At 43.6% G+C, this 23,720-nt stretch overlaps 1 protein-coding gene across 1 annotated transcript in view; it reads left to right on the plus strand.

The window, feature by feature from the left end:
* The window catches only part of Asah2 (N-acylsphingosine amidohydrolase 2), a 91,898-nt gene that overhangs the window by 38,692 nt on the left and 29,486 nt on the right, over positions 1–23,720 (plus strand). Inside the window, exons 5-8 of the mRNA XM_041661776.1 lie at positions 3,394–3,543; positions 11,004–11,180; positions 12,810–12,937; positions 14,265–14,342. Coding sequence (XP_041517710.1) covers positions 3,394–3,543; positions 11,004–11,180; positions 12,810–12,937; positions 14,265–14,342 — 533 coding nt within the window. The remainder of the gene's footprint in view (positions 1–3,393; positions 3,544–11,003; positions 11,181–12,809; positions 12,938–14,264; positions 14,343–23,720) is intronic.

The raw sequence follows: 23,720 nt of genomic DNA on the forward strand, positions 1-23,720 counted from the left end.
ACACAAACGAAACAAAGAACTAAAACCAAAGCAAACAAAACAAAAGAAGAAGGAAGAATCTTACTGAAGGTGTAGTGTGGCCTGTTGAGACACACAGTTTACCCTTTAGTCTCCTCATCCTTACTTGCAAGTGTTCGTTACCACAAGTCACTGGTCTGGCTCAAGTCCTCTGGTTGCTCAACTCCACCAATAATGGGCTCTTACTGGGGCTCCTTTTGGAGACCCTGTTGTTGTCCTGTGTCATGGAGATCCTGCTGTTTGGGATCTGTAGGTTCATCCCCTTCACATGCTCCAATTGTTCATAGATTTGGTGGATGCTGGGGTGGACCAACTCATAGCCCTGGTTCTGGGCCTGGGTGGTGGCTGCGTTGGTCAACTCTCTAGCTTTCTGTCATTGTCACTACCTGGCTGAGCTCTCCAGCCAGCACTGCCCAGGCTGGCTAATCCAATGCAGACTACAACAAGGAGCAGGGGCAGTTCTCCTGCTTTCAGGCCATCAGATCTGAGTCCCCTGTAGATGGAAGTTTCTGTCCCACCCAGTCCTGTAGCCATTCAGTCCCCCCAAAACACACAGAGACTTATATTAATTATACACTGTTTGGCCTATTGCTCAGGTTTATTACTAACTAGCTCTTATGACTTAAATTCACCCACAATTCTTGTCTATGTTTAACCACGTGACTTGGTACCTTTTCTCAGTAAGGCATTCTAATTTTGCTTCCTCTGCATCTGGTAGATAACTGACTCTTTGCCTTTCCTCTTCCCATTCTCCTAGTTTGGTTGCCCCACCTATACTTCCTGTCTGACTACTGGCCAATAAGTATTATATGAAGCTAGTACAAGTGACAAATCTTTACAGTGCACAAGAGCATAATCCCACAGCAGTCCCCCTCACTCATATCACCAGGGCCAGGCAAGGTAGGGGGTCCTCTCTCCTGTTTGCTGTAGGGGCCACATGAGGTGGGAGTGGGATCAACTCTCCCACACTCACGCCCTCAGAACTGGCTCACTTGGGATCCTGAACAACAGGATAAGCTGTAGTGTGCTGCCCAGGCAGAACGCAGAACTCACTTTGCTGTGTGCCATGGCTTGTGTCGGACAGGGCTAGTTCTTTCCTTCTCATGGCCCTGGGTTAGCACTCTCTCTTGCCGCAGGTAGCAAAGTGTGGCGGAGGGTTAGCTTTAGTGTACTGTCCTGACCTGGACGGGAAGCAGAGCCTGCTTTCTCCTGCACTGCAGTCGATGAGGATCAGGGCTAGCTGTCCTACTCTTGTGACCCCAGGGCCAGCCCTTTCACCTGCCTCTGGTAGCAATGGGCAGAGGACGGAAGGGCATCTTTGCCTCTCCCATGCCATTACATGGCAGACTAGGGGGGAGCTGGGTCAGTTCTCCTGCCCTCACACCCTCAGGGTTCACTCATCTGTGCCCCAGTCCACAAGGTCAACTCTAGTGTGATTCCCAGGTAAGGGGTGGGGTCATCTTTCTCAAGTGTGGAGTTGAGTTCTCTCCTGAAGGGTGGGGCGTACCTGTGACAATACCCATCAAGGGGCAGGTGATACCAGGGCCAGTGAAGGGTGGGGCCGACTCAGCACAGCATGGTACTAATGACCCCAGTGATAACACAAGCCGTGGGAATTACTACAGCCCACAGCTGCAACTGGGCCATGGATCCAGATGCGGCCTTTGGTCTGGATGCCACAGTGGGGGCTTGTGGGCTGGGGAAAGAGGCAGATCTGGAGAGGTGAGGGTGGTGAGGAATGGCCTTATGGGACTGGCCAGCTGGCCACCCAAGTCCAGGGAGATTCCTTGGCCTGGGCTGTAAACAAGGGCCAGGTCTTGATCTCAGGCCCTGGCACACCCAGTGGGCATGTGTTGATGTCTGTCACTTCTGTCATCACTGGGGGCCCCACAAGAGCCTGTGGTCTGGACCACCGTAGGGGGTCGTTTGTTGGGGTGTTTCACTGCTGTGGGGGACACCAACTGGATAGCCTGCACTCATTCACCTGAGGCCATGGTGGCAACCTGACCTGGGCTGCTACCAAGGACCATGGTCCTGCTGCAGCTGCTCCGCCTTGTACTCTCTCAGCACAGTGGTGACCAACTGTCCAACATCAGGGCTCTTGATTGGGTCACTGGGGGCACTTGACTAAACACTGCCCATACTAGCCACAAGGGATGGCATGGAGTTGTTGCCTTTTCTCTTTGCCATGCCCAGGTCTAGAGACCTCTGGCAGCACTTGGTATGATGGTACCTCCGGCACTGGGCACAGAGCATCCCCACAGACCTTAAAGTCTGGGATTTGAGGGGGTACCATCTGTGTCCATCCTACAAGTCTTTTTTAAAGTCAACTGATATTTTTTTTTGTGAGTGGATCCATACATTCTGACCTTTCCTATTAGCTAGTTTTGGGGTGAGAAGCCAGAAGATCTCTGAAGATTTGAGATTAGAAATCTCCCACTTTTAAAATATAGACAAATATAGATTTTGGTTTTTGCTTGTTTGTTTTTGTTTTTATATTTATTTATTTGTTTTGAGACAAGGTTTTGCCAAGTGAATTTTGGCTGACCTGGAACTCACCAGGTAGACCAGGCTGACCTTGAACTCGTGAAAATCCACCCACTTTTGCCCTCTCAGTGTTGGAATTAAAGGCAAGGGTCGCTATGTCAGCATAGACAAAAACAGCTAAAACTGTAACTTGAGAAGGGGCCAGCATCAAGTGCTTCTGTGACTCAGAGACAGCCTGTCGTATGCAGCATACCAATGGTGGAAGTACCCACTCACCTCGCTGCTTGCCCAGGAAACAAGAGCAGGAAGTGGTCTGCTGGAATTTGCTCCCTTCTAGCAAATACTCTTAATGCTCTATGGCTTATGCCCAGCTGTCTGTTTGGAAGAGTAACCCTGAACTATAAACCCTAACTGAACACTCGAATGAATGGGAAGGCGAAGAGTAGAGGTGGCCATCGGAAGACTTGGGTGTAGTCCCAACGGATGGTGAGAGAAGGGTCGCAGAGTGCACAGTCTTACTTGGCTTAGTCTAGAGAATGATGACCCGGGAAAAAGCTGAGTGAAGGTGGGGGAGGGGAAGCAGTGCCTTTCTTCTAAGACCTTAGCAGAAAAGCATCTCATCAAAGGCTTGGAAAGGCCCCTGAAGGTGCAGCCACCTGCTCACTCCTCACAGAAAAGGACTGACAGTCTGATCAGTACTCTATCTCGAGTTTGTCTTCTTTGCATTTTTGGGAACACACACACACATACACACACACACACACACACACACACACACTCACTGAACCACAGAGTCGCAATGATTTTCTCTTTGTGTGTCCGAGCGGTCTCTCCTGGTATTACTGCACCTGCATCCTAGAGAAGCTCAGTGACTTTCTCTCCTTTCAGATGGGCTATGGCAAAAGCGGCCAGAACGCACAGGGCCTCCTCACCAGGCTATACAGCCGCGCTTTCATCTTGGCCGATTCAGATGGGTCAAATCGGATGGCATTTGTCAGTGTTGAACTATGTATGATTTCCCAAAGACTCAGGCTGGAGGTAAGAGATGAAATGGCGGGGCAGGGGGTGGGGGTAGGGGATAGTCTGTGAATGCCCACAGTGGGAACTCCACAGGCTTGCCCTCTCAACTAAAGAGTATCTCCCATCTTCAATGTAAGGACAATTACACAGGCAGATGCCCTTTGTTATTGAAGTCTAAGTGTTTGTTCCTTTCTAAAACCGGCTCCTGGTTATGCTGATGGCTCCTCATTGTTAAGAATGCAAATGTTCTCTGAAAGCTTGCTATTGACCACTTCCTTTCACACGCAGTCATCCTTGTCAGACACCCCAGAGCACCGCCTGGTCACTCGCCTCCTTCTCTAGTTTGTACACGATTGAGGATTCGTGTAAGGAATCAGTTGAGGACTGAAATTAAGCTTTGCAAGGAGGTTGACCATGAACTGTTAATGGAAGGAAATGGTTGATGGTCACATGAAGGGGCTGTTATGCCAGTCTGGTTATTGTAAGATGAGTTGGAAAATTGCTTTGGTTGTTTAAAGAATCTTCATCCTTACCCTACTGTAGAATGTGACAGAATTTGATGCCCCCTCCTCTGAATGTAGAGATTGATACTTACCTGTGTAGACGGTTGAGGTGAGCAGAGAGGCACATAAAGGGTCCTGAGTTGCTTGAGGCCTTATGAGCAGAGAAAGAGGAAGAAGGAAGAAGAGCAAGGACCCCAGGCAGGAGAGGAAGGAGGGGGGAATCCAGTGCAGTCATAGGTCCCTTGCCAGACTCCTAACCAGTTTTAAAGGCCTGACCCAGAGGTACTTTCTATGTAGGCTTAGATCTAGTGGTGACTATGACCTGGGAGTGTGTGCAGACTCACCAGCATGAGAAAGAGGGAGAGAGGTGTAAGGCCGACCAGAGAAGTGACCAGGGATCAGTCATGTAGGCTGGTGTTCTGTCACTCTCTCATGTTGAAAGTTTTGCTGCTGTGCTGTGTGGAGGGTAGTGATGACACAGCCCGAAGGTACCGTCTGGTGTTGTTACTATTGCGAGTGTAGTGGGAGCCTCTTTCATGTGTAGACAGGAGGAGGGAGTTAAGTATTTTCCTCCCTCCTACACGAACAATACAACCCTGAGCTGGCTCTGCTATTATCCCCAGACAGAATCTTAGAGGAGGGGAGTCACCTTCCAAAATTAAGGCAGTCCTTAGCAAATGCTAGAGCTGGGTTATGAAAAAAACTGCATTCTCAAAAGAGACATAACTTCAGACCCTTTATCTCAGACAGTGTCTCATGTAGACTGTGAGGGCCATAAAGTCACTGGATAGCTAAGGATAACTTTGAACTCATGATTTTTCTGCCTCTACATCCTCTGCATACCAGGACTACTTGTGGTTTCTGTGGTGTTGGGGATTGCGCACAGGGATTTCTATACACTGTACAAGTACTCTATTCAACTAAGAAAGGCATCATTCTTTTAGAGATAAAGGGCCCCCATCACCCACTTTCTTTAAGGTATTTTGCTAGTGCTTACAACTAAAGGACACAACTAAATAAGTTCCAATCCATGCCCCCACATGGCCACCATCTAGTTGGGTCTTAGGGGGAAAGACTGTCACAGAAGCATACAAGTAAGCATGAATCACTGGAGTATAGTTCTCTAGTAATTATCTATTTCCACGTAATTCAGTGGCCTAAAATGATATTTACTATCTTACTTGTTCTGTGGAACTGAAATTCAGGACTAGCTTAGCTACATGGTTCTGGCTTGGTTCTCTTGCAATTATGAGGACGGCAAAGAACAGATACATTGAAGGCTTGACTGAGGAGGAAGATTCACATGACAGGTGGTTCATTAGTGTGTTTGTTGGCAGGAAGCTTCAGGTCTCCACTCCAATCCTCATGAATTCTTTCAGGGTGGATGGCACGGTGATTTTCTGACCCATTTCCAGAAGTTACACACAATTACCCTACTGTTCTGTATATTAATCAAGTCCATCCAAGCTTAGAGTTAGGAAATTTAGCTTTAGTACTGTGGTTTGTTTAGTTTTGGGGCAGTGTCTCAGTATGTTGCTTAAAACTATTCAATTTGATGGGCAGTGACAGTGCACACCTTTAATTCTAGGATGCGGGAGGCAGAGGTGGGTGGATCTCTGTGAGTCAGAGGCCAGCCTGGTCTACAAAGTGAGTTCTAGGACACCCAAAGCTACATAGAAAAATCCTATCTATGAAAAAGACTATTTAGCTCATTTTTGCTACCTTCTGCCCCAAACTCCCAAGTTCTGGGATTATAGATCCTTGCCGCCATGATTAGATAGGCTTTACTCTTTGAAGTAGGTGCTATTTAAGAATTTATGGATGTACAGTCTTTCAAGACTATCACAGGAGGCAAAGAGATATGGAAAATGAGAATCAGGGAAGTCTTTTCTCAGTAGGAGTAATACTTGACTGAGTAGAATTCTAAATGGCTAAAGTGCAGAGGAAGTATGTTGGTTAGATTTTTGCCAGTTGTATACAAGCTTGGCTTATTTGGAAAGAGGTTGACTTGAATTGAGAAATTGTCCCCATCTTCTTGGTCCTCAAATCTGAGGGAGCATTTTCTAAATTAATGATTGATGTGGATAGGGAGCAGCCTATGATGGATAGCTCCACACCTGAACAGATGGTTCTGGGTTATATAAAAAGAGTAGCCCACGTAAGTCTTTGGGGAGGGGGAAGAAAACCAGTGAGCAGTGTTCCTCCATGGCCTGGCTTCTCTTCCTGCCATTAGGTTCCTGCCTTGAGTTCTTCTTCTACCTTCGCTTCACAATGGAGTGCAACGTTAAGCCAAAATTAACCATTTCCTCCTTCACAAATTGCTTTTGATCTCTGTGTTTTTATCACAGCAACAGAAGACAAACTATAATAGGGAGAGACCAAATACAAGGGACAGAATAAACAAAGAGTTGTAAAGGAGGGATACAGATGTCATTGGAGGGAACAGAAGAAATCCATAGAAAATATGGAGTCATGTATGTGCCTAGATTGATTTTAATTATGAGGGTAATGTGGAATCTTAGGGAATGTTTGGGTGGAGTAATATCAACACAGTTTTATACAGGATGTTTAATTAAACAGTGATGCTTACTGGAATACAGGGGAACTAGAGAGGAAGTCACAGAATAGTAGATTCTTTAACATGGAGAGTCAATTGGTGAGAATCCAGGCAGGAAAACAATAGTTACACTAGCTATGTCAAACAGAAAGTATTTAGTGTATTAGAAGGTGTTGGATGACTGAAAGAAAGTTAGGGTTTTGGGAGGAGTTGGCAGCCTCTTCCTGGCAATTTCCTCTGTAACACACAAAACTGGTCTGAATCCAATGGGTTGACAGTGAGACTACAGGTTCTAGAACAAGATAAATACGATGACCTGTGACAATAAATGGCATAAACACTAACTAGAACTCATGGTAAGCCAGTTGAAACTGTGACAACAGCTATTTCGCAGCCAAGAGGGAGAACCTGGTGATCGCCCGATCCTTGATGCAGGGAGCCTGGGCCTTGGGAGTAGCCAGTCCCACAATAAGCTGCCTCATACCTGAGAGACTGGGAACTTGGTAGTTTCTGGGTGTCTACGCAGCCTCAATCTGTCACTGAAGTCCTGTAAGGTTCTGGGAGAGCTACTAGTCCTCAGTCAATGACAGAAACCTGGAAACCCGGTTCTAATGTCAACAGAGGGAACGGCAACCTAGTGATCATGGTAGGCCAGGTACTGTTAGAATAATCCATCGGTATTAGCGACCCTCCAACTCCTTGAGAGAGGTGTTATTATTATGGGATTAGAAAGAGAGAAACCAAGTTGCATAGGACAGAATAACTTATCCAAGGTTACGTGGCGAGGAATTGTCAGAGCTAGGGTCCAAACTTAGACCTCCCTGTTCTCATTACACAGGCTGGGCTCATTAGCCCTGCATCACACTGCTCTTCTGAGGAATCCAAGTTGCCTATAGTGGGCATCTTTGGCAGAGTCCTGAGCAAAGGACAGACACTGGAGATGCAGAGAGGAATGCAGGGAGGTGATGGGTGTGATCTAGATGCTCTTAGGTCAATAGTGGCTTTGGTTTAACCATGGCTTTCTGTTTTTACTCCCCCTGCAATCTGAGGTCTGGGCAAAGGCCTTTATACTCCCCACTTAGTTTTCACAAGCCGATCTAAGGAGAAAAATAAAAACAGCTAAGTACGTGCCTTAAGCGTATTTATGATGCAGGGTTTTAGTCAAGTCTCTTTCTCGGCTCTAAGACTGAAGACATTTCCAGAGTGGAATGAAGACAGGGGCAATCTGTAAGCAGTGTGGCCGGCCAGGAGACAGAACGCCTTTCTCCCTCTTCTGCTAGTGTTCTCAAGAGCATTCACAGCAGGGTGGAACAGAAAGGGAAGACAAAGAAGTAAGCAGTAGACAGGACTGTAACTGCTTTGTTCCGGGCAAATACAGCCTTCCTTTCTTGAAAGCAGACCACGGTTGTCTGTAAGAGTTACTTGCAGGCATGCTAGCATGTCAGTATCTTAGTTCTTTCCTTTCAGTCTCTACCAGAGGCTGCGCTTTAAGACGGCTGTGAGCAGTTCATTGTTCAACAATCCAAGATTAATAATTACTATCTTTCTTAAAAGCTCAGACTTGACTCAGCATGAAGAAATGTATTTAATTCTAAATTAGAGTTTATTAGGGATGAGATGAATGGAGTGGGGGGGACTTTAAACTTGACTTTCACTCTGTGTTTTCCCATTTTCTTGTCCTACTGGAGAACTGTGAGAACAATGGTTTTTGGTTTTAATCCAGCTACATGGTGGTCCAGTCATTGATCGTCTTCCCTTCTGATAGATTTTTTTTTCCTCAATGACTGTGATAGTTACTAGGGGAATATAGCGGAGGAATGAGGCCTTGGTACTAGTGTCAAAGTCAAACAAAAGAGACAGAAACTCGCTGGGATGGAGCCGAAGGCTGCTTGGTCAGAGGGTTGCTAGTTAAAGCTTGTCATTTTCTTTCTACGGTATTGCTTAGGTGAATGCGGCATAGTTAGGGTTCTCTAGAAGAAAAGAACTGATAGATTGGAAAATATTTTTTTAAAAATGTATTTTATTAAATCACCTTCCTTTGAAACCGTAACAACAGTTGTCTCACAGCCCAGAGGCTGAGAACCTGGTGATCACTGGGCCCTTGAGGCAGGGAGCCTCTGCAGTAGGAGTAGCCAGCTCCACAGTAATTGACTCACACGAGAGAGACTGATAATTTCTGGATGTATCAGCAGTCTCCATCTGGCACTGAGGTCCTGTAAGGTTCTGGGAGAGCTACTGATCCTCAGTCAGTGATGGGAGCCTGGGAACACTGGTTCTAACACCAACAGAGGACTCTGGAGCAACAGCAAACAGGGTAGATTAATTCAACAATGAGAGAAAAAGGTGGAAACATTTCCTTGTCTGGGCTGCTACCCAAAGGTCCTGCTCACATTTGGTGTAGGTCTTCCTATATAAGTAAAGGCAATTAAGACAACTTCTCGGTTGAGGCTCTCTCCGGTAATTATTTCTTCTTCTTTAGGTTTATATATTTTATTTTATATGAGTGAGTGTTTGCCTGTATGTATGGAAACATATATGCACAGTACCTAAAGAGGCCAGAAGAGGACACAAGCTCTCCTGAAACAGTTATAGACTGTTATGAGCAGTCATGGGGTGCTGGGAACGGAACCAGAGTCCTCTGCAAGAGTTGCAGGTGCCCTTAACCACTGAGCAAGCTCTCCAGCTCCCTATTCTGGTAATTCTAATTTGTGGCAAGTTGATGTTTAAGCAGTCATCATATATGGTAACCTTGGGGGTATAGATAGGCTAATGAGGCAAAATACTTCACATGGTCTTCTGTTTTTCTTTGATGACCACAAATGGGAGCAAGGCTGATAGAATGCTTTAGTTAGGGAAGAAGACAGTAAATTGTTATCTCTGCAGATTAAATGCATCACAGTGCACACACTCCTTCCCTGTTAGGCCAATGGTGTGCTGAAACCGGAAGGCACTAGTTCTTGAGAGGCACCGCTAGTTGGTGCTTTGTGATTGATACTCTAAAAAATTTATTATTCTGTTTGTTTAAAATTTTTTATTATGAATTAAACAATAATGACTTTTCCCCTGGCCCAACCAGTCCCCGCCCCTTCTCTCCTTCCATTCCTTCCCTCTGCCCCCTTTTCCACCCCCAACTTCAGCTCCATTCCTTCCTTTTCCCTCTCCTTCCAAAGTGCAGGCCTTCCATGTATATCAGCCAGCCATGGAAAATCAAGTTGCAGCAAGACTGGGCACCTCCTTTCCTGTTAAGACTGGATGAGGCGACCCAGCAGTGATTGACACTTTTATGGTGTCATTGTAATGATGTGCCACTGAGAAGTAACAGTAATAGCGACTGTCAGTTGGCAGGTGATTAAACAGAATCATGATTAGCTGTTCAGCATCGTATTACCATTTTTTCTGTGTTTTCTTCATGTGTGTGTGTACATATGTGTGTGTTCATTGACTAATGTAGTGAACATTTGCTAAAGTTCCTTTATCTACTGCTAAACAAGGAAATTCAGAAACCCCGTGGCTCAAAGCAGTACCCATCTGGTTTGGCTGCAGTCGGTGTCTGTGTGTTTAGATGCTGTGAATGGGGGGGCTTCTCACTCATATATTTCACATGTTAGTGCCGACAGGATGGTTCCTTCCTATGCAAGTCCTCCGCTAGATTCCTGGGGTGACCTCACACGCGGTAGGTGGTTTAATGTTGACCAACAAATGCAATAGTCTGTGTCAAAGAACAGAGGATTTGCTATCTTGCAAAGCTAGGCTGTGAGGCCTTTGCTGACTCTGGGATGCTTTTCCTGGCACAAGCAGCTTCTTTTCTTTCATTTAAACACCTGGCAAACAGAGCCGCTCTTTAGGGAGACCCCTCTTTACCCCTCACTATTTCCCTTACCCTGCAATGTTTTCCTGCACAGAGTTCATCACTGTGTGGATTAACAGCACATAATTATTTTTGGCTTTCTCTTTCATTATAAGAAAACACCTTCGAGGTTAAAACAATATATTTCTGTCTGTGAGAAATGCTAGATTTTGAAAGAGGAATAGATGAGAGTTGTATTTCAAAGTCTTAGACCTGGAGTTTGATCTCTGCTACTCCTTAGATTAGTGGGAAAATTAACTTTTGTATATCAGTGTTTCTCAGCTGAAAAAAAAGGTTGATAATAACTGCTTTGGGGGTTGCTATGAATATTTTAAATAGTATAATGTACATAAAATGTCTAGCCAATGCTATACTAGCACATTGCAGGCCCCTGCAAAATGTTGGCATTTGTTGGCATCATTGCACTTGTTACTACGATGAGCAATGTGGAGGGAGGGGCCGCTTGAAAAGGAGGTGGTCGGGGCAGACCTGTGCTTGGGCTCTTCAGAACCCAATTTCTTGCTGAGATGACATGGATTCTTCTTAGTTCTATGTTTTGCTTTCTTTCAAGGTCCTGAAGAGGCTACAGAGTAAATATGGCTCTCTGTACCGAAGAGACAATGTTATTCTGAGTGGCACTCATACACACTCAGGTCCAGCAGGATATTTCCAATACACACTCTATATACTAGCCAGTGAAGGCTTCAGCAATCGAACCTTTCAATACCTGGTGTCTGGCATTGTGAAGGTAGGTGAAGAGCTCCCTACTGGCTGTAGTTCACTGTTCACAGGGATGTTTCAGAACTGGTTTAGTGTTAGGCAGAGAAATTCCCTGGAGGATTGGGGTCTGAATTCACTTTTGGTGTCTGCCTTTCTTTCTCTTTTCCAGTGTTACCTGAGGGAGATCTGTCTCTATACAACTCAGAAACTAATATTCAGGAAATGATAGATCGGTGGAGAGGAGGATGCTATAGTCTTCTCCCCCAAAAGGAGAGAGAACACCTAAGGGACTCAGCTGTGACAGGGTTTTTATAAGGAGGGAAAGGAGGTGCTGTGGGGTGGGGGCCAGTATGCAGAAAGTCCACATGCTAAGCAAGTCGGGACTTTGTCATCCAGACATCCCTTGTGGCTAGAGAAACTGCTGCAGATAATATACTACTTTCTGTAAGTTAAACAGCATAGGAATTGTCATGGTTTGTGTTAGTTAGTACTCAGAATTAACAAAAACAAAAAGGTAGGATTACCTGATGGCCATTGGGCATCGTATTGATGCAAAGAAATATCCTTTAGCAGTTCATTTCTTAATCCTTCAGGAGTAGCTTTTCGGGCACTGATTGACGCTCACTCTTGCATGACCCTATTCGGTTCCTTTTGTCTCCTTCCCTTTGCTTACTCCCATCCTTCATCAGCCCCCACCTCCCCAATTCCTCTCCCATTCCTGACCTGGGCTCTTTACTCCTTCCTCCCTAGTTGTCTTCAAGCTTGCAATCATTTCTTGTGTGAGATTCTATCAGTGTTCTCTCTCTCTCTCTCTCTCTCTCTCTCTCTCTCTTTCTCTCTTTTTTTTTTTTTTTGATTTTTTTCGAGACAGGGTTTCTCCGTAGCTTTTGGTGCCTGTCCTGGAACTAGCTCTTGTAAACCAGGCTGGCCTCGAACTCACAGAGATCCGCCTGCCTCTGTCTCCCGAGTGCTGGGATTAAAGGCGTGCACCACCACCGCCCGGCTCTCTTTCTCTTTTTCCTCCACAAAATTAACCCCACAAAGACAGGCTTTCCTTTACAATATTTTTATACTGTGTTTAGTAATGTGTTAAAGGTTTATAAAATAAATGTCATGGTTTGTAAGAAATATTAATTATAAAAGATCCCAGTAAAGTAGATTGGGAACTACACGCTACACACCTTATGAGAGTATAGTGTGTTTTGTGAACTTTTGTTTTAGTGAATGTAAGTTAATATATACTAAGTTGTGATAAAAATGTCCCTTCATGGCTTCCAGTTAAAGATGATTGAAAACAAAGAGGATGATGAGATCAAGGGGAAAATTGAATACATTTTGTTCCAGAGTGGTAGAAGTCAAGTCTCCCATTTTGGCCCTAAAATTATAAAATTTTTCATGACCTAGCAGACCACAGAGCCCAAGAGAGGGAACTCTTGTGGGGTGTGACTTCTAAGTACCAAACATCCTTACCCATCACTTCCCTTCCCTTCCCTCCAGAATGATGCTGGTCCCGTGAGTCTGCAGCCTTTCCCTACATTGGGGGCACATAAGAAACAATGAAGGGTGTCAGCGACATCTTCTATTGGCCTTGCTTATCATCTCCACAAAAAATGCATGAACTCACAACTCTTTATTCCTTTATTTTTTGGACTTTCAGAGCATTGAGATAGCACACACAAATCTTAAACCAGGCAAAATCTTTATCAACAAAGGAAACGTTGCTAATGTGCAGATCAACCGAAGCCCCTCTTCTTACCTTCAGAACCCACCGTCAGAAAGAGCGAGGTCAGTGGGAATCATGCAGACGGTGTAACTGTGTGTTTTTCACTGAACAGCAACAAAATCTAAGGGCAGAGCTGGTAAGTTTTAGGGTGTAGTGGGATCCCAGAAGAGTAATAAAGAAGATAACTTTAACATGTTTGTCTCAGGCAAGAAGAAGCAAGAAATAAATGTAGAGACAGACATGGAATCTTTTCACCATCCCCGCATATTGTTGTCCGTGGGAAACCCCGTGAAGGCTTATGAGACTGTGACCCTGCAGGGAGTTACTGTTTTCTACTGTGTCGCCTTTGGAGACTTCTCACCCCCTTTGTTGGGTCTTGGTTGCTCCGTCTATAAAATGGAGATTCCAATGTGTAGAGCACATCATTTAAGGAGCAGGGCTTATTCCATCTTATTATTATGTGTTGTCCAGATGCATCACCTTAGTCTACCTGAGCTGAACATGGAAGGTGAGAGAATTGAGAGAAAGAGCCAGATAGGACACAATCGTAACTAAACGGAGCAGCAAGTGGACGCGAGGGCTCTGTGCTTTTATAGTGATGAGCCAGGCTTGTGAACGATGAGAAGAGATGCGTGGGCACTGTGGCAGCTTACAGTGACATCTCAGTTCTACCTCGGCTGCTTGACAGATTACATCAGTCTAGTTGCCAAGGCTACTTATTTTTAGAAGTTATAATCCGATTTCCCTTGAAAAGATGGAGAATTCTGGAGTTTCAGGTCTTGACTGATCTTCGTTTGCAATCTGTGTCCTTCTGAAGAGATTCTATTGAAAGTTGGTATTAGTAGGCAGTTCAAACATAAATTCAGTTTGTAAGAGACACATCCACATCATATAATACCATGCATATGGTGTAAAAATGTATTTTAGCTTTAGTTAGTTGATCTAGTGCCCCTACCACTGATCATAACTGTAAACTACTTATTTAGCTGAGGAATGAGATCATGGCTGCAGTGTACAGCTGTGTGCTCTTTACTCTGGAGTTCACGAAGAAGCATTAAATTTTATTTATTTATTTTTATTAGTGTGTATGTATGTGTGTGTGTGTGTGTGTGCATGCACACGCGTACATATGTGTGTTGAAAGAATTCATACCATAGCACGTCTAAGGTAGCCAGAGGACACCTTCTGGGAGCTTGTTCTCTCCTTTCTTTTTTATGAATTCCAGAGACCAATTTCAAGTCTTCAGACTTACCTGGCCAATGCCCTTATCCATGGAGCCATCTCCCCCACCCCTATTTTGTTAGTTTTTGTGTCTGCGTCTGTTGTCGGTAGGAGCTTAGGATCAGTTTCTAACAAATACTGACCAAGTTTTTTTTATTTGACTGACAGGTATTCTTCAGACACAGACAAGGAAATGGTAGTCTTGAAAATGGTAGATTTGAAAGGAGAAGACTTGGGCCTTATCAGGTAATCCATCCTCTTTCTTTCCCACTCTCCCTCCCTTCTTCCTTCCCTCACTCCCTTCCCTTCCTCTCTCCCTCTCTATATGAATGTCTTTTCATAATTACAGGGAGAATAAAAAGATGCTTGATGGGTGGCATTAAGCGCTGAGAATTAGTTGTGTGGATAGAAATCCAGGCTTGGCATCAAGCACATATGGATGGATTCAGCCATGAGAACTTGGGCATGGTTCTTAGCCTCTAAGTGCTAAGCATACTGCTTATAAATTAATCAAAAGAAAAATGACTCAAGTGAGGGATTTTAGTGGTAATCTCAGCATATATGTTCCTGTCTCATGATATAAAGACCAAGTAGAGTCGTTTTGCTTTGATTTTCATGGTGCTGGATGGAGACGGAGCCCAGGGTCTTACGCATATTAGGCTTGCTCTACCACAAAGCTGCACCCCTAGCCTTTAAGGTTCTAAGACAGGACTTTATTCCATAGTTCAGGCTGGCTTTGTCTTCCTGTGTAGCCCAGGCTGGTCATGAAATAACCATCCTCTTGTCTCAACCTGAGGGCTGGTGTGTGCTACCATGGCTAGTAACACAGTAAATGTTATTGTTTCTCACTTTCTCAAGATCTAACATGTGAACTTCTGTGATGTATTTTCCTAAAAGAATAAAATTTAATACAAGACAGTGCCCCCCCCCCGCCCCAGGGACAGAAGGTGACATCACCTTCTGACATCACCCAAGGCTGGAAAGTAGGCAAAACTGCAGCTTCGTCCAGATTTTGACATGGTTTTGTGAAAGGGACACCATGCAGGAAAGGATAGACCTAGTTTTCTTCAAAGAGAAGGCGTTTGTCTTCATATACCATTTTTGCTCACTGCATTTGAACTGATCTAGGAATTGAGTAGGTGGTCTAGCATTGGTCTAAACACTTTGACCTTTGGACTTAAGAGCTATAAAAATGCCCTCAGAAAGTTTCTGGGAATGCTTGGTGTTACAGTAAAGTATCTTGGGTTACCTCTGGGCTGTCATGTTCTCAGCTATGTGACTTTAGAGATCCATTATGTGACTGTCTTATCCCAAGCTTACTATGGGTTAAAGTGAGTCCTTTCATAAGAGATAAAACAGGCAAAGGACCATAAGATAAGATCACAAGTGTTGTTCAATAAGGAATGATGAATGAATTAATGTATTGTGTTCATTAATGCTGCGAGGCATTGGAGTATATGGTACTGAGTTGTTTCAAGAGTGTTTCTTGAACTGAACTTGGAAGGAGTTAAAGATTTCTCAGGAAGACTTGAAAAACAGTGAGTTGGGTTACAGTGTGTGTCCAGGACAGGGTGACGAAGGGAACTGAGCTTCAAGCTCAAGTTGTAGAGTACATTAGTATGAACTATTTAGGAGAAGATTAGCACCAGAACATGCACCTCTACTTAGTTTTTCGGAGTAGCCCACAATTGGTAGGCATAGGGTCTCGCCTTTACTCTTTCGATTTAGCTCTGTCTCAACGATTGAAGTCTCTTATAATTGCGTCTTACTAGCTTTGAATCATTCAGCAATGGTATCAGGCAATTGAAACACCTAGTTTTAGGACCAAGATGTTCTGTGATGCTTTCTAAGTCACCATATTGCAGATCTGAAAGTCCCAGAGTCAACTGTCAAGATCTTAGCAAAGCTTCTCCATCTGCTATGCTTGACATCCTACAGTAACTTGCTATTGATTCCTGCCTCTTGCCGCATAGTGATAACTGTCCTTTGAATACAATAAAAATAATACAAGATAGACATGAGCCACTGTTGTCATAGGACCTTCAGCCCACTGATGGAAACAGAAGGCCTTTAAGTAGCATAAAATACACATAAAATGATTCAGCTAGATGCTAGGCATTGTATAATTAATCCTAGCTGGCTTACATGTTTAGAAAGGAATAGGTATGGGGCTTTCCTAAGGGAATTTGACCCTGCCAGAAAGATTGGAACATATTTCCCAGAGGAAGTAGTAGCGGTACTGAAAACCAATTATTAATGACAAAATGGGGGATGAGAGAAATGTTTAGTATCCATGGAGAGGCACGGGCTGTTCCATTTGCACAACTGATAGGATATCTGGTATCTGGAGACCAGAGGACAAAGGGTCAGGGCATATGAGACAAGAGTCACAGATTAGATACAAAGTAAATATTTTTTATCTTGTCCAGTGTCGTTGGTGCATACAGCTCATCTCAGCACTCAGGAAAGCAGTCCAAAGTTCCATTCCAGTCCAGACTACATATTGAGACCTTATCTCTAAAAGTCAAACTAAAAACAAAACAAAAATAAAATAGCAACAAAACCAGGAGAAATTTGGGGTTAAGGCCAAGAAAATTGTTCATTCAAGTATTTTACTGTGAGGTCAGGAGCCAGGACTTGAAGAGTTAGGAAGAGTTGGGACTTGAGCAGGAAATGAAGTTATAGGAGCCAAACTGGTCCACAAGCCACACGATATTCTGTACCTGTCAGCCTCCATTGCTCTGGTTTGTCCATGTCCCCAACCACCAAGGAAAAGCACTGATTGTCCTCTGGACAAAGAAGCATATCTGGGCTGTTCTGAACCATGAAGTGAGACAGAAGCTGTGCGGCATCTGTAAGAGCCACTTGATGGATTCTGGAAGTCATATCTGTCTGTCATTCAGGGCAGGAAATATGGTGGAGGGTTAAGAAATCCTGATGTCAGAGCCTGTGAGGGAAGAAAGGAAAACCATGTCTCTTACTTCTAAACCAAATGAGACAGCCTTACAAGGGCAGAACAGATAGCCGGAGTGCCAGTTCTAGAGAGGGAAAGGACCAGCCCTTCCTGACACACAGGTCCCTTTGAACATGGCTGGGAGTGGCAGCTGAGAAAACTTGGACTTCTTCCCTCAGGAAAAATACAAAGGAGCAGGCTTGAGCTTGCCTTCCTTCCCTTTGTGCAGTAGAGTGCTCTCTCCTTTCTCTCCTCCCTCCCTCCTTCCCTCCCTCCCTCCCTCCCCTCTTTTCCCTAGCCCCATTTATTCCCTAGCCCCTCCCCTATGCCACCCCTTTTCTTTCCTAGTCTTCCACGGGTTCCCCCTTCCCTCCCTGTGAGTAGTTTCTCCCTTGCCTTCTATCTTGTATCTTGCAAATCCTTCAGTTCTTGCCAAAAGGGACCCGGTAAGGGTGGCCTTTGAAGGAACATTTGAGAAACAACAAGGGTACTGATGTGTGAAAATCCTTGGAATAACTTGTATAGGATTCTAGCAAAGTCCATTGTGTGGAAATGCCCGAAGCATGTGGCTTTCTAGGACTCAGAGACAAGGTATGTTTGTGTAAATATTACATATGGCCTTCTACGACTGTGACTGTGTAAGTCACTGTGCCTGACTCTCTGTTCTCAGTGGCTCCCTCTTTTCTACCCTGTCCACTTCCCCCCATCCTGTTCACTTGACATCACTCACATAACAAAGGCTAAAATTTCAGTAGCAACTTTTCAAGAAACTATTTATAAAACACTGAAGCAGGGTCCCATGGTGTAACACTGTCCATAGACAGATGATGTCCCAGCCCAAAGTCCCCAGTGCTGCAATTACAGGCATGTACCACCGTGGTTTAGTTAGACAAGTCTGCATCTTGTCTTTTTTTTTCTCCATTTCACCCCATCCTTGTTTTCTCCACCAGCATTAGCTCTGCTTTGGGAGGCTCTGGTCCCTGTCCCTATGGGCCTTTCCTGTCCTGCTCTTTCTGAGTTGCTCTGACAGCCACTGCTGCCTCTCAGCCCTGATCTTCCTTCCAGCTGTGCTTTGTTTTTCTCCAGGGAACTTGAGATGGCCCTGTGCCTCCTGCTAGATCTGGTACTTCTTCTTGGAAAGGAAAGGTGCTTGATAAGGCCTTTCATGTGCCAAAGTAATGACCCTTGCCTGATAACATTCCTGTATCTCAGCTTTGGAAAATAAAACCATAAAAACCAGGCAGAAGACCTTGAACTTGTTTGATTGTTGAGTACCTGGAAAGTTCTTAACCAAAAGAAATCTATGGAATTATTATTTTTTTCTTTTCTTTCCCTTCTTTCTTTTTGTTTTTTAAAGACTTTTTATTAATTTACTATGTATTTGGTGTTCTAGTTGTATGCATGCCTGCAGGCCAGAAGAGGATACTAGATCTCATTACAGACATTTGTGAGTCACCCCCTGGTTGCTGGGAATTGAACCGAGGTCCTCTAGAAGAACAGCCAGTGCTCTTAATCTCTGAGCCATCTCTCTAGCCATAGGGCTATTTTTTTTTTCTAATCCAAATTTTGTTTTCCAGCATGTGAATAAAAAACATGGAAAATTTAGCAGTGTAGACAGGAAAAATAAAATCAACCATACAATTATCCCACTGTAAGCCCGCTGTGGTTAAGAGTTAATCTTCCCATACAGAAATAGTTGTAAGTAAGTGTGAATGAGAGAACACTCAGTGAGGGTGGCTGATCATGCTCACTCACTTCCCCCCACAAAGCACTAAGTCAAAATAGCATGAAAAATATCAAGATGTTACCTTCTCACACTGAGACAGTCAAACCAATTCTTGGTTGCTTGTTTGATTTTGTGGCATCTCTCTTCCTATCTTTAAATACTTTTTGACTCAAAGTCGGTGCAGTTTTATTAAATAAAACGAATTCAACTCTTTGCAGGGGAGCGGTCTCAATGCATTTTTAAAAATCATTTCTTCAATCTTCCTTTGTTCTTTGGTTTGAGGAGGGTGCAGCTTGGAAACGTTGTATATTTATTTATTTTTGAGACAAGGTTTCTCTGTATAGCCTTGACTGACCTGGAACTAGCTCTTATAGACCAGGTTGGCCTTGAACTCACAGAGACCCACCTGCCTCTGCTTCCCAAGTGCTGGGATTAAAGGCCTGCACCATCACCTCCAGGCCATTTTTTGTTTCATATTTGACAATCTCCATCCTGGTCCTGTGATTTTAGCAATGACATTGTCCTAGTGATGGCCATAGTTTCCTGTTATTTAAAAGACTTTCATATTCACACAGTTTTCAAATTGTGAACTCCAAGGAAAAATTTGCGAATAAAAGTCATCTGTTGATATTGAGGATCCGAGTTAACATCTAGAGACATTTTATGGCATGGTCATTTTAACTTTTGCCAAAAATGCTAGAAGTTCTTTATAAAGTGGGGCTTTATTATTTGTAAAGTTTTATTTTTTATTTAGCAATACCTTATGGATATGTTTCAGTATTAATGATTTTCATATTACCATTTAAACCTGTTTCGTAGTACTCCATGCTGCATTCCATTGTATCTTGCAATTCGAATGTAAACTTCACATTGTGGGAATATGCTTGACTCGCCATTGTCATAATAATTCCTCCACAAATCTGCATTTGCCAGAGATTCTTCCAGCTGCTTTCTTGAAGCTGGGACTCTGAACCAAGGGAATACTTAACTGTAAAGCATTAACTATGTGTTGCTTTCCTGATGCTCTCGCTGTAAAAGTGAGCAGTGTTCCCTCTCAGACTCCGGCTAGCCCCGATGGTATCATCCATCACTGTGCCCGGCCAGAAACAGACTTAGGAAAATCAAAGTGCTATTGGTTTCCTTTGAAGTTTTTCACTTCCTAATTAGGCTGAGTTTTCACAGAACACCGTTGTTGATAATGTCCTGTTTTTCTACTGTTGATTTCTTGGTCAGACTGTAAAGATAGACTTTTGTTTGTCATGACTGCATGGAATCCACCCAGAGTATCTCCCCAGTATCGTTACAGCAAAGAACTTTCTTGGGCAGGATTTTTGAGAATGAGGAAGAGAGAACGTTCATCTCTTCTTGGGTACAGGGATAGGGACATTCTTCTGAGGATGCTGCCCGCCCAGAAAACCTCCTTTGGCTGAGCACCACTGTCTTTCCTCTCTCTGAGCCTTTTAGAAAGATTCAGATTCCATTGGGGTCAAATTATGGGCTGAATAATGCTTCCAGTATAATTCAATCAGACCTCTTTCCTTCTTTTTCCCCCAAAGTTTCCAATGGGATGAGGTAAGAAAGATTGTAAGGGAGGTGACCCAGGTGTGTTCATTACAATGATTCATGCCAAATACCACAGCAGGCAGAACATGAAACTCCAGTAGCTTAACATAGTGAAGGTTTGTGGAAATTCAGAGGATTGGCTATTTGTTAGTCCTTCTGCAAGCATGTCATTAAGTCAGAACTGTTCACATGCCCCACCCTTTGAGGGGGCGTGGGAAATTGATATGCATATGGGTATTTAATGAGCATCCTCTCTCTGCCACTAGAGGGCAGAGTTTCCCCACTTAATCATTTCAAGCTCATCTATTGGCTTAACGTGCATGGGCTGCATGTGTGAGTCATCCGCTCTTTTATTTTAACGTTGCATTAATACTATTACTACTATGAATATTTATGCTTACAGAATCTTATGCTTTCTTCATGAGCATCCTTGTTAGAATATCAGTAGACCCATCAATGCCATGACAATGAACACACACACACACACACACACACACACACATTCATATTCCATTCTTACTCTAGGCCAGTCTAGATGCTCAGTACTTTACTTGTGTTAGTTCCTGTAACTGATTGCTGCTGTGGTTTTTTTTTTTTTTGTTTTGTTTTGTTTTACAGATATTAAACGCTGCAGCTCAAATAGGTGAAAGTTGTTGTGATTAGACCACTAGTTGGTTCCTGACTGCTCAGCCCTGAAATAATCATACGGAAACTTTATTATTTAAAACACTGCTTGGCCGATTAGCTCTAGTTTCTTATTGGCCAACTCTTATATCTTAATTTAACCCATTTCTATTAATCTGTATATCGCCATGATGCTGTGGCTTACCTGGTAAAGTTCCGGCGTCTGTGTCCTGCAGAGTTACATAGCTTCTCCCTAACTCCTCCTTCTTTCTCCCAGCATTCAGTTTAGTTTTCCCCACCTAGCTCTGTTCTACCCTATCAGGCCAAGCCAGTTTTCTTTATTCATTAATGGTAAAGAGGGGAATCCCACATTAGAAAGTCACTACAACCCTTTTGGAGTTGATGAGTTGGTAGTCTTAGCCTTTTTTCTTTTTCTTTTTCTTTCTTTTTTTTTTTTTTTTGGTTTTTGGTTTTTCAAGATGGGGTTTCTCTGTAGCTTTGGTGCCTGTCCCAGAACTAGCTCTTGTAGACCAGGCTGGCCTTGAACTCCCAGAGATCCGCCTGCCTCTGCCTCCCAAGTGCTGGGATTAAAGGCGTGCGCCACCACCACCCTGCTCTTAGCCATTCTTATATATCTTTGTGTGCTGTGTGTTAGTTTCTCTGGGATATTACTCACAGATAGAAAGGGCTTCAAATAACAGCAGTTTGTCCTCTCATGCATAAAGAGACCAGAAGTCTAAAATCAAGGCATCGACAGGGTTAATGCTGTCCTTTGAGGGAGAGTCTGTGCAGTGTTATTCTTAGCTTATAGTGATTGTCCTCAACCCTTGGCTTCCTCATGCTGCGGGCACACCGTTCAGGCCGACTCCATCCTCACATCACCTTTTCTCTTCAGCTCTAGGCATCCCTCTTTGTCCTTGTTGTTTATTTACTCTGTTTTCTCCTCTTCATGAATGTCAGCAATTAGAGTTAGGGCCAATGTTAAGCAGGTATGATCTGATTTAAGCTTTACTTTGATTATGAAACCAAGATAGCTTTTTGTACTGTTCACCCAAAGAGTTTCCGTGTCCCCACTAGACTCTGTGAGTACCACTTTTGAATGTACTAACACTGTTCTATTTCCTTGTCTGTGGACATTTGAGCTGGGTGGGGGCTACAGCTAGCACAGGGGCCCTTGCAAGGTGTATCACCAAGCCAGTCTTTGATTCTAGAATGACTGAAGTACCTGGCTCAGTGAACTGAGCAGCCACTGGGTTATGTTCCCAGTGACCACATTTCTGTACCTCCTACAAAGGGTACAGTTCATATTATGTTTCTTTATTAGGCTCAGAGCTGTGCATGGAACCAGTGGTAGGCTTGCTATTTGTTTTAGAAGAGCTAGGAATTTTTTCAAAGAAAAAACACATTTTGTATTCAATCATTGGCCCTAGGAATCTTCCTCCTCCAATGTCTTATTTATACAGCAGGAAACCTTCATTATACTTGTCTATCTTATTGTGCTGCTTATTTATTCACACATTCTGTTGACATGTACTGCTTTTCAGTCTCTGGAATTTTGTAGTAACCTTTGTAGTGTAAATGGTCTCTGATTTGGCTTACTTTCTTGATTGTTTTGCACTGACGTGAAATAGAGCTCCGGGTCCTTTATTACAGTGAGGTATGATATCACCCTTATGCATAAAGTGTCATCAGGGGCATGTTTGTCCTTTTAGGTCTTCATTTGAACTCCTTCTGAGATACTAAGTCTTTCCTCCACTCTTTGGAAATTTGCTTTGAGGAATATTACTTCAAACAGAAAAAATGAATCATAACCATAATCTTTTAAAATTAATGTGACTGTGACTCAATATTCACCACTACCATAGTTCCTTAGACATTGTGACGTGCCCAAAATTTTCAGGGCATACCTTTCAAACAGAAGAGCAGGAAGATGTATTCCCTTTTTCTGTAGTTCAAGTGACATCTTGAGTAGGTATTGCAAGTGAGCAATTGATTTTCCTAATCTGTAAAGTAGATGAAATAAATAGATTAAGTTTGTTGTCTAATCAGGAGAAATTCTCAGCATTTGATTTCCCCACAGACATTAATTTGTGTAATTATGACTTCTTTAGTATGGAAACACACCAAAACGTGTGTTCCGTGGGAATCAGCTCAGTAGCAGTTACATTTCATGCTCCAGTGACTTGACATCGGCGAAATGCCTTGTCCAGTGGCTTGTTCCTCTTTGCTCAGCTGCTTCGGCTCAGGCCCCTGGCCATCTATCCATTCTCCGAACACATCTCTTCCCATCTGTAGCCTTTGCAGGCACTACTTCCTCTACTTCTTCTCTCATGAGTTCTTTACCTTGAAGGTAAATATTACATCCTTTCTCAAGGCGAGATGATGCCCTGTTTTGTATCGATGAGCAAGAGAATGAATAGAGGGGAAGAGCCAGGGTTCCACAATGGGGACCTGCCTCGATGCGTGACTGTGAACTTGGTCAGGCTCTTGTGTCACTCGGAGGCTTAGTTTAATTATTTGAAAAGGAGAATGATCATTACTTCTGAAAAATAATCTGACTAAAGATGTATTTGAAGTCCTTTGCCTCGAACATGGAGAGAAATAACAGTCAAGATTGAGACAATTGTTCTGGGCCTTTTTTTTTTCTATTGTGTAGTGGTTGAATCCGGCGCACCTCATTGTCAATAGATCATGGTTGAGAAACCATGAGCCTACTGTGAACATCAGCAATGTTTTTTCTTCCAAACCCAATAAATCA

This window comes from Microtus oregoni, unplaced genomic scaffold (genome assembly GCF_018167655.1).
Source record: "Microtus oregoni isolate MIOR12 unplaced genomic scaffold, Mior012 000012F_ref0000307, whole genome shotgun sequence".
Taxonomy (NCBI): domain Eukaryota; kingdom Metazoa; phylum Chordata; class Mammalia; order Rodentia; family Cricetidae; genus Microtus; species Microtus oregoni.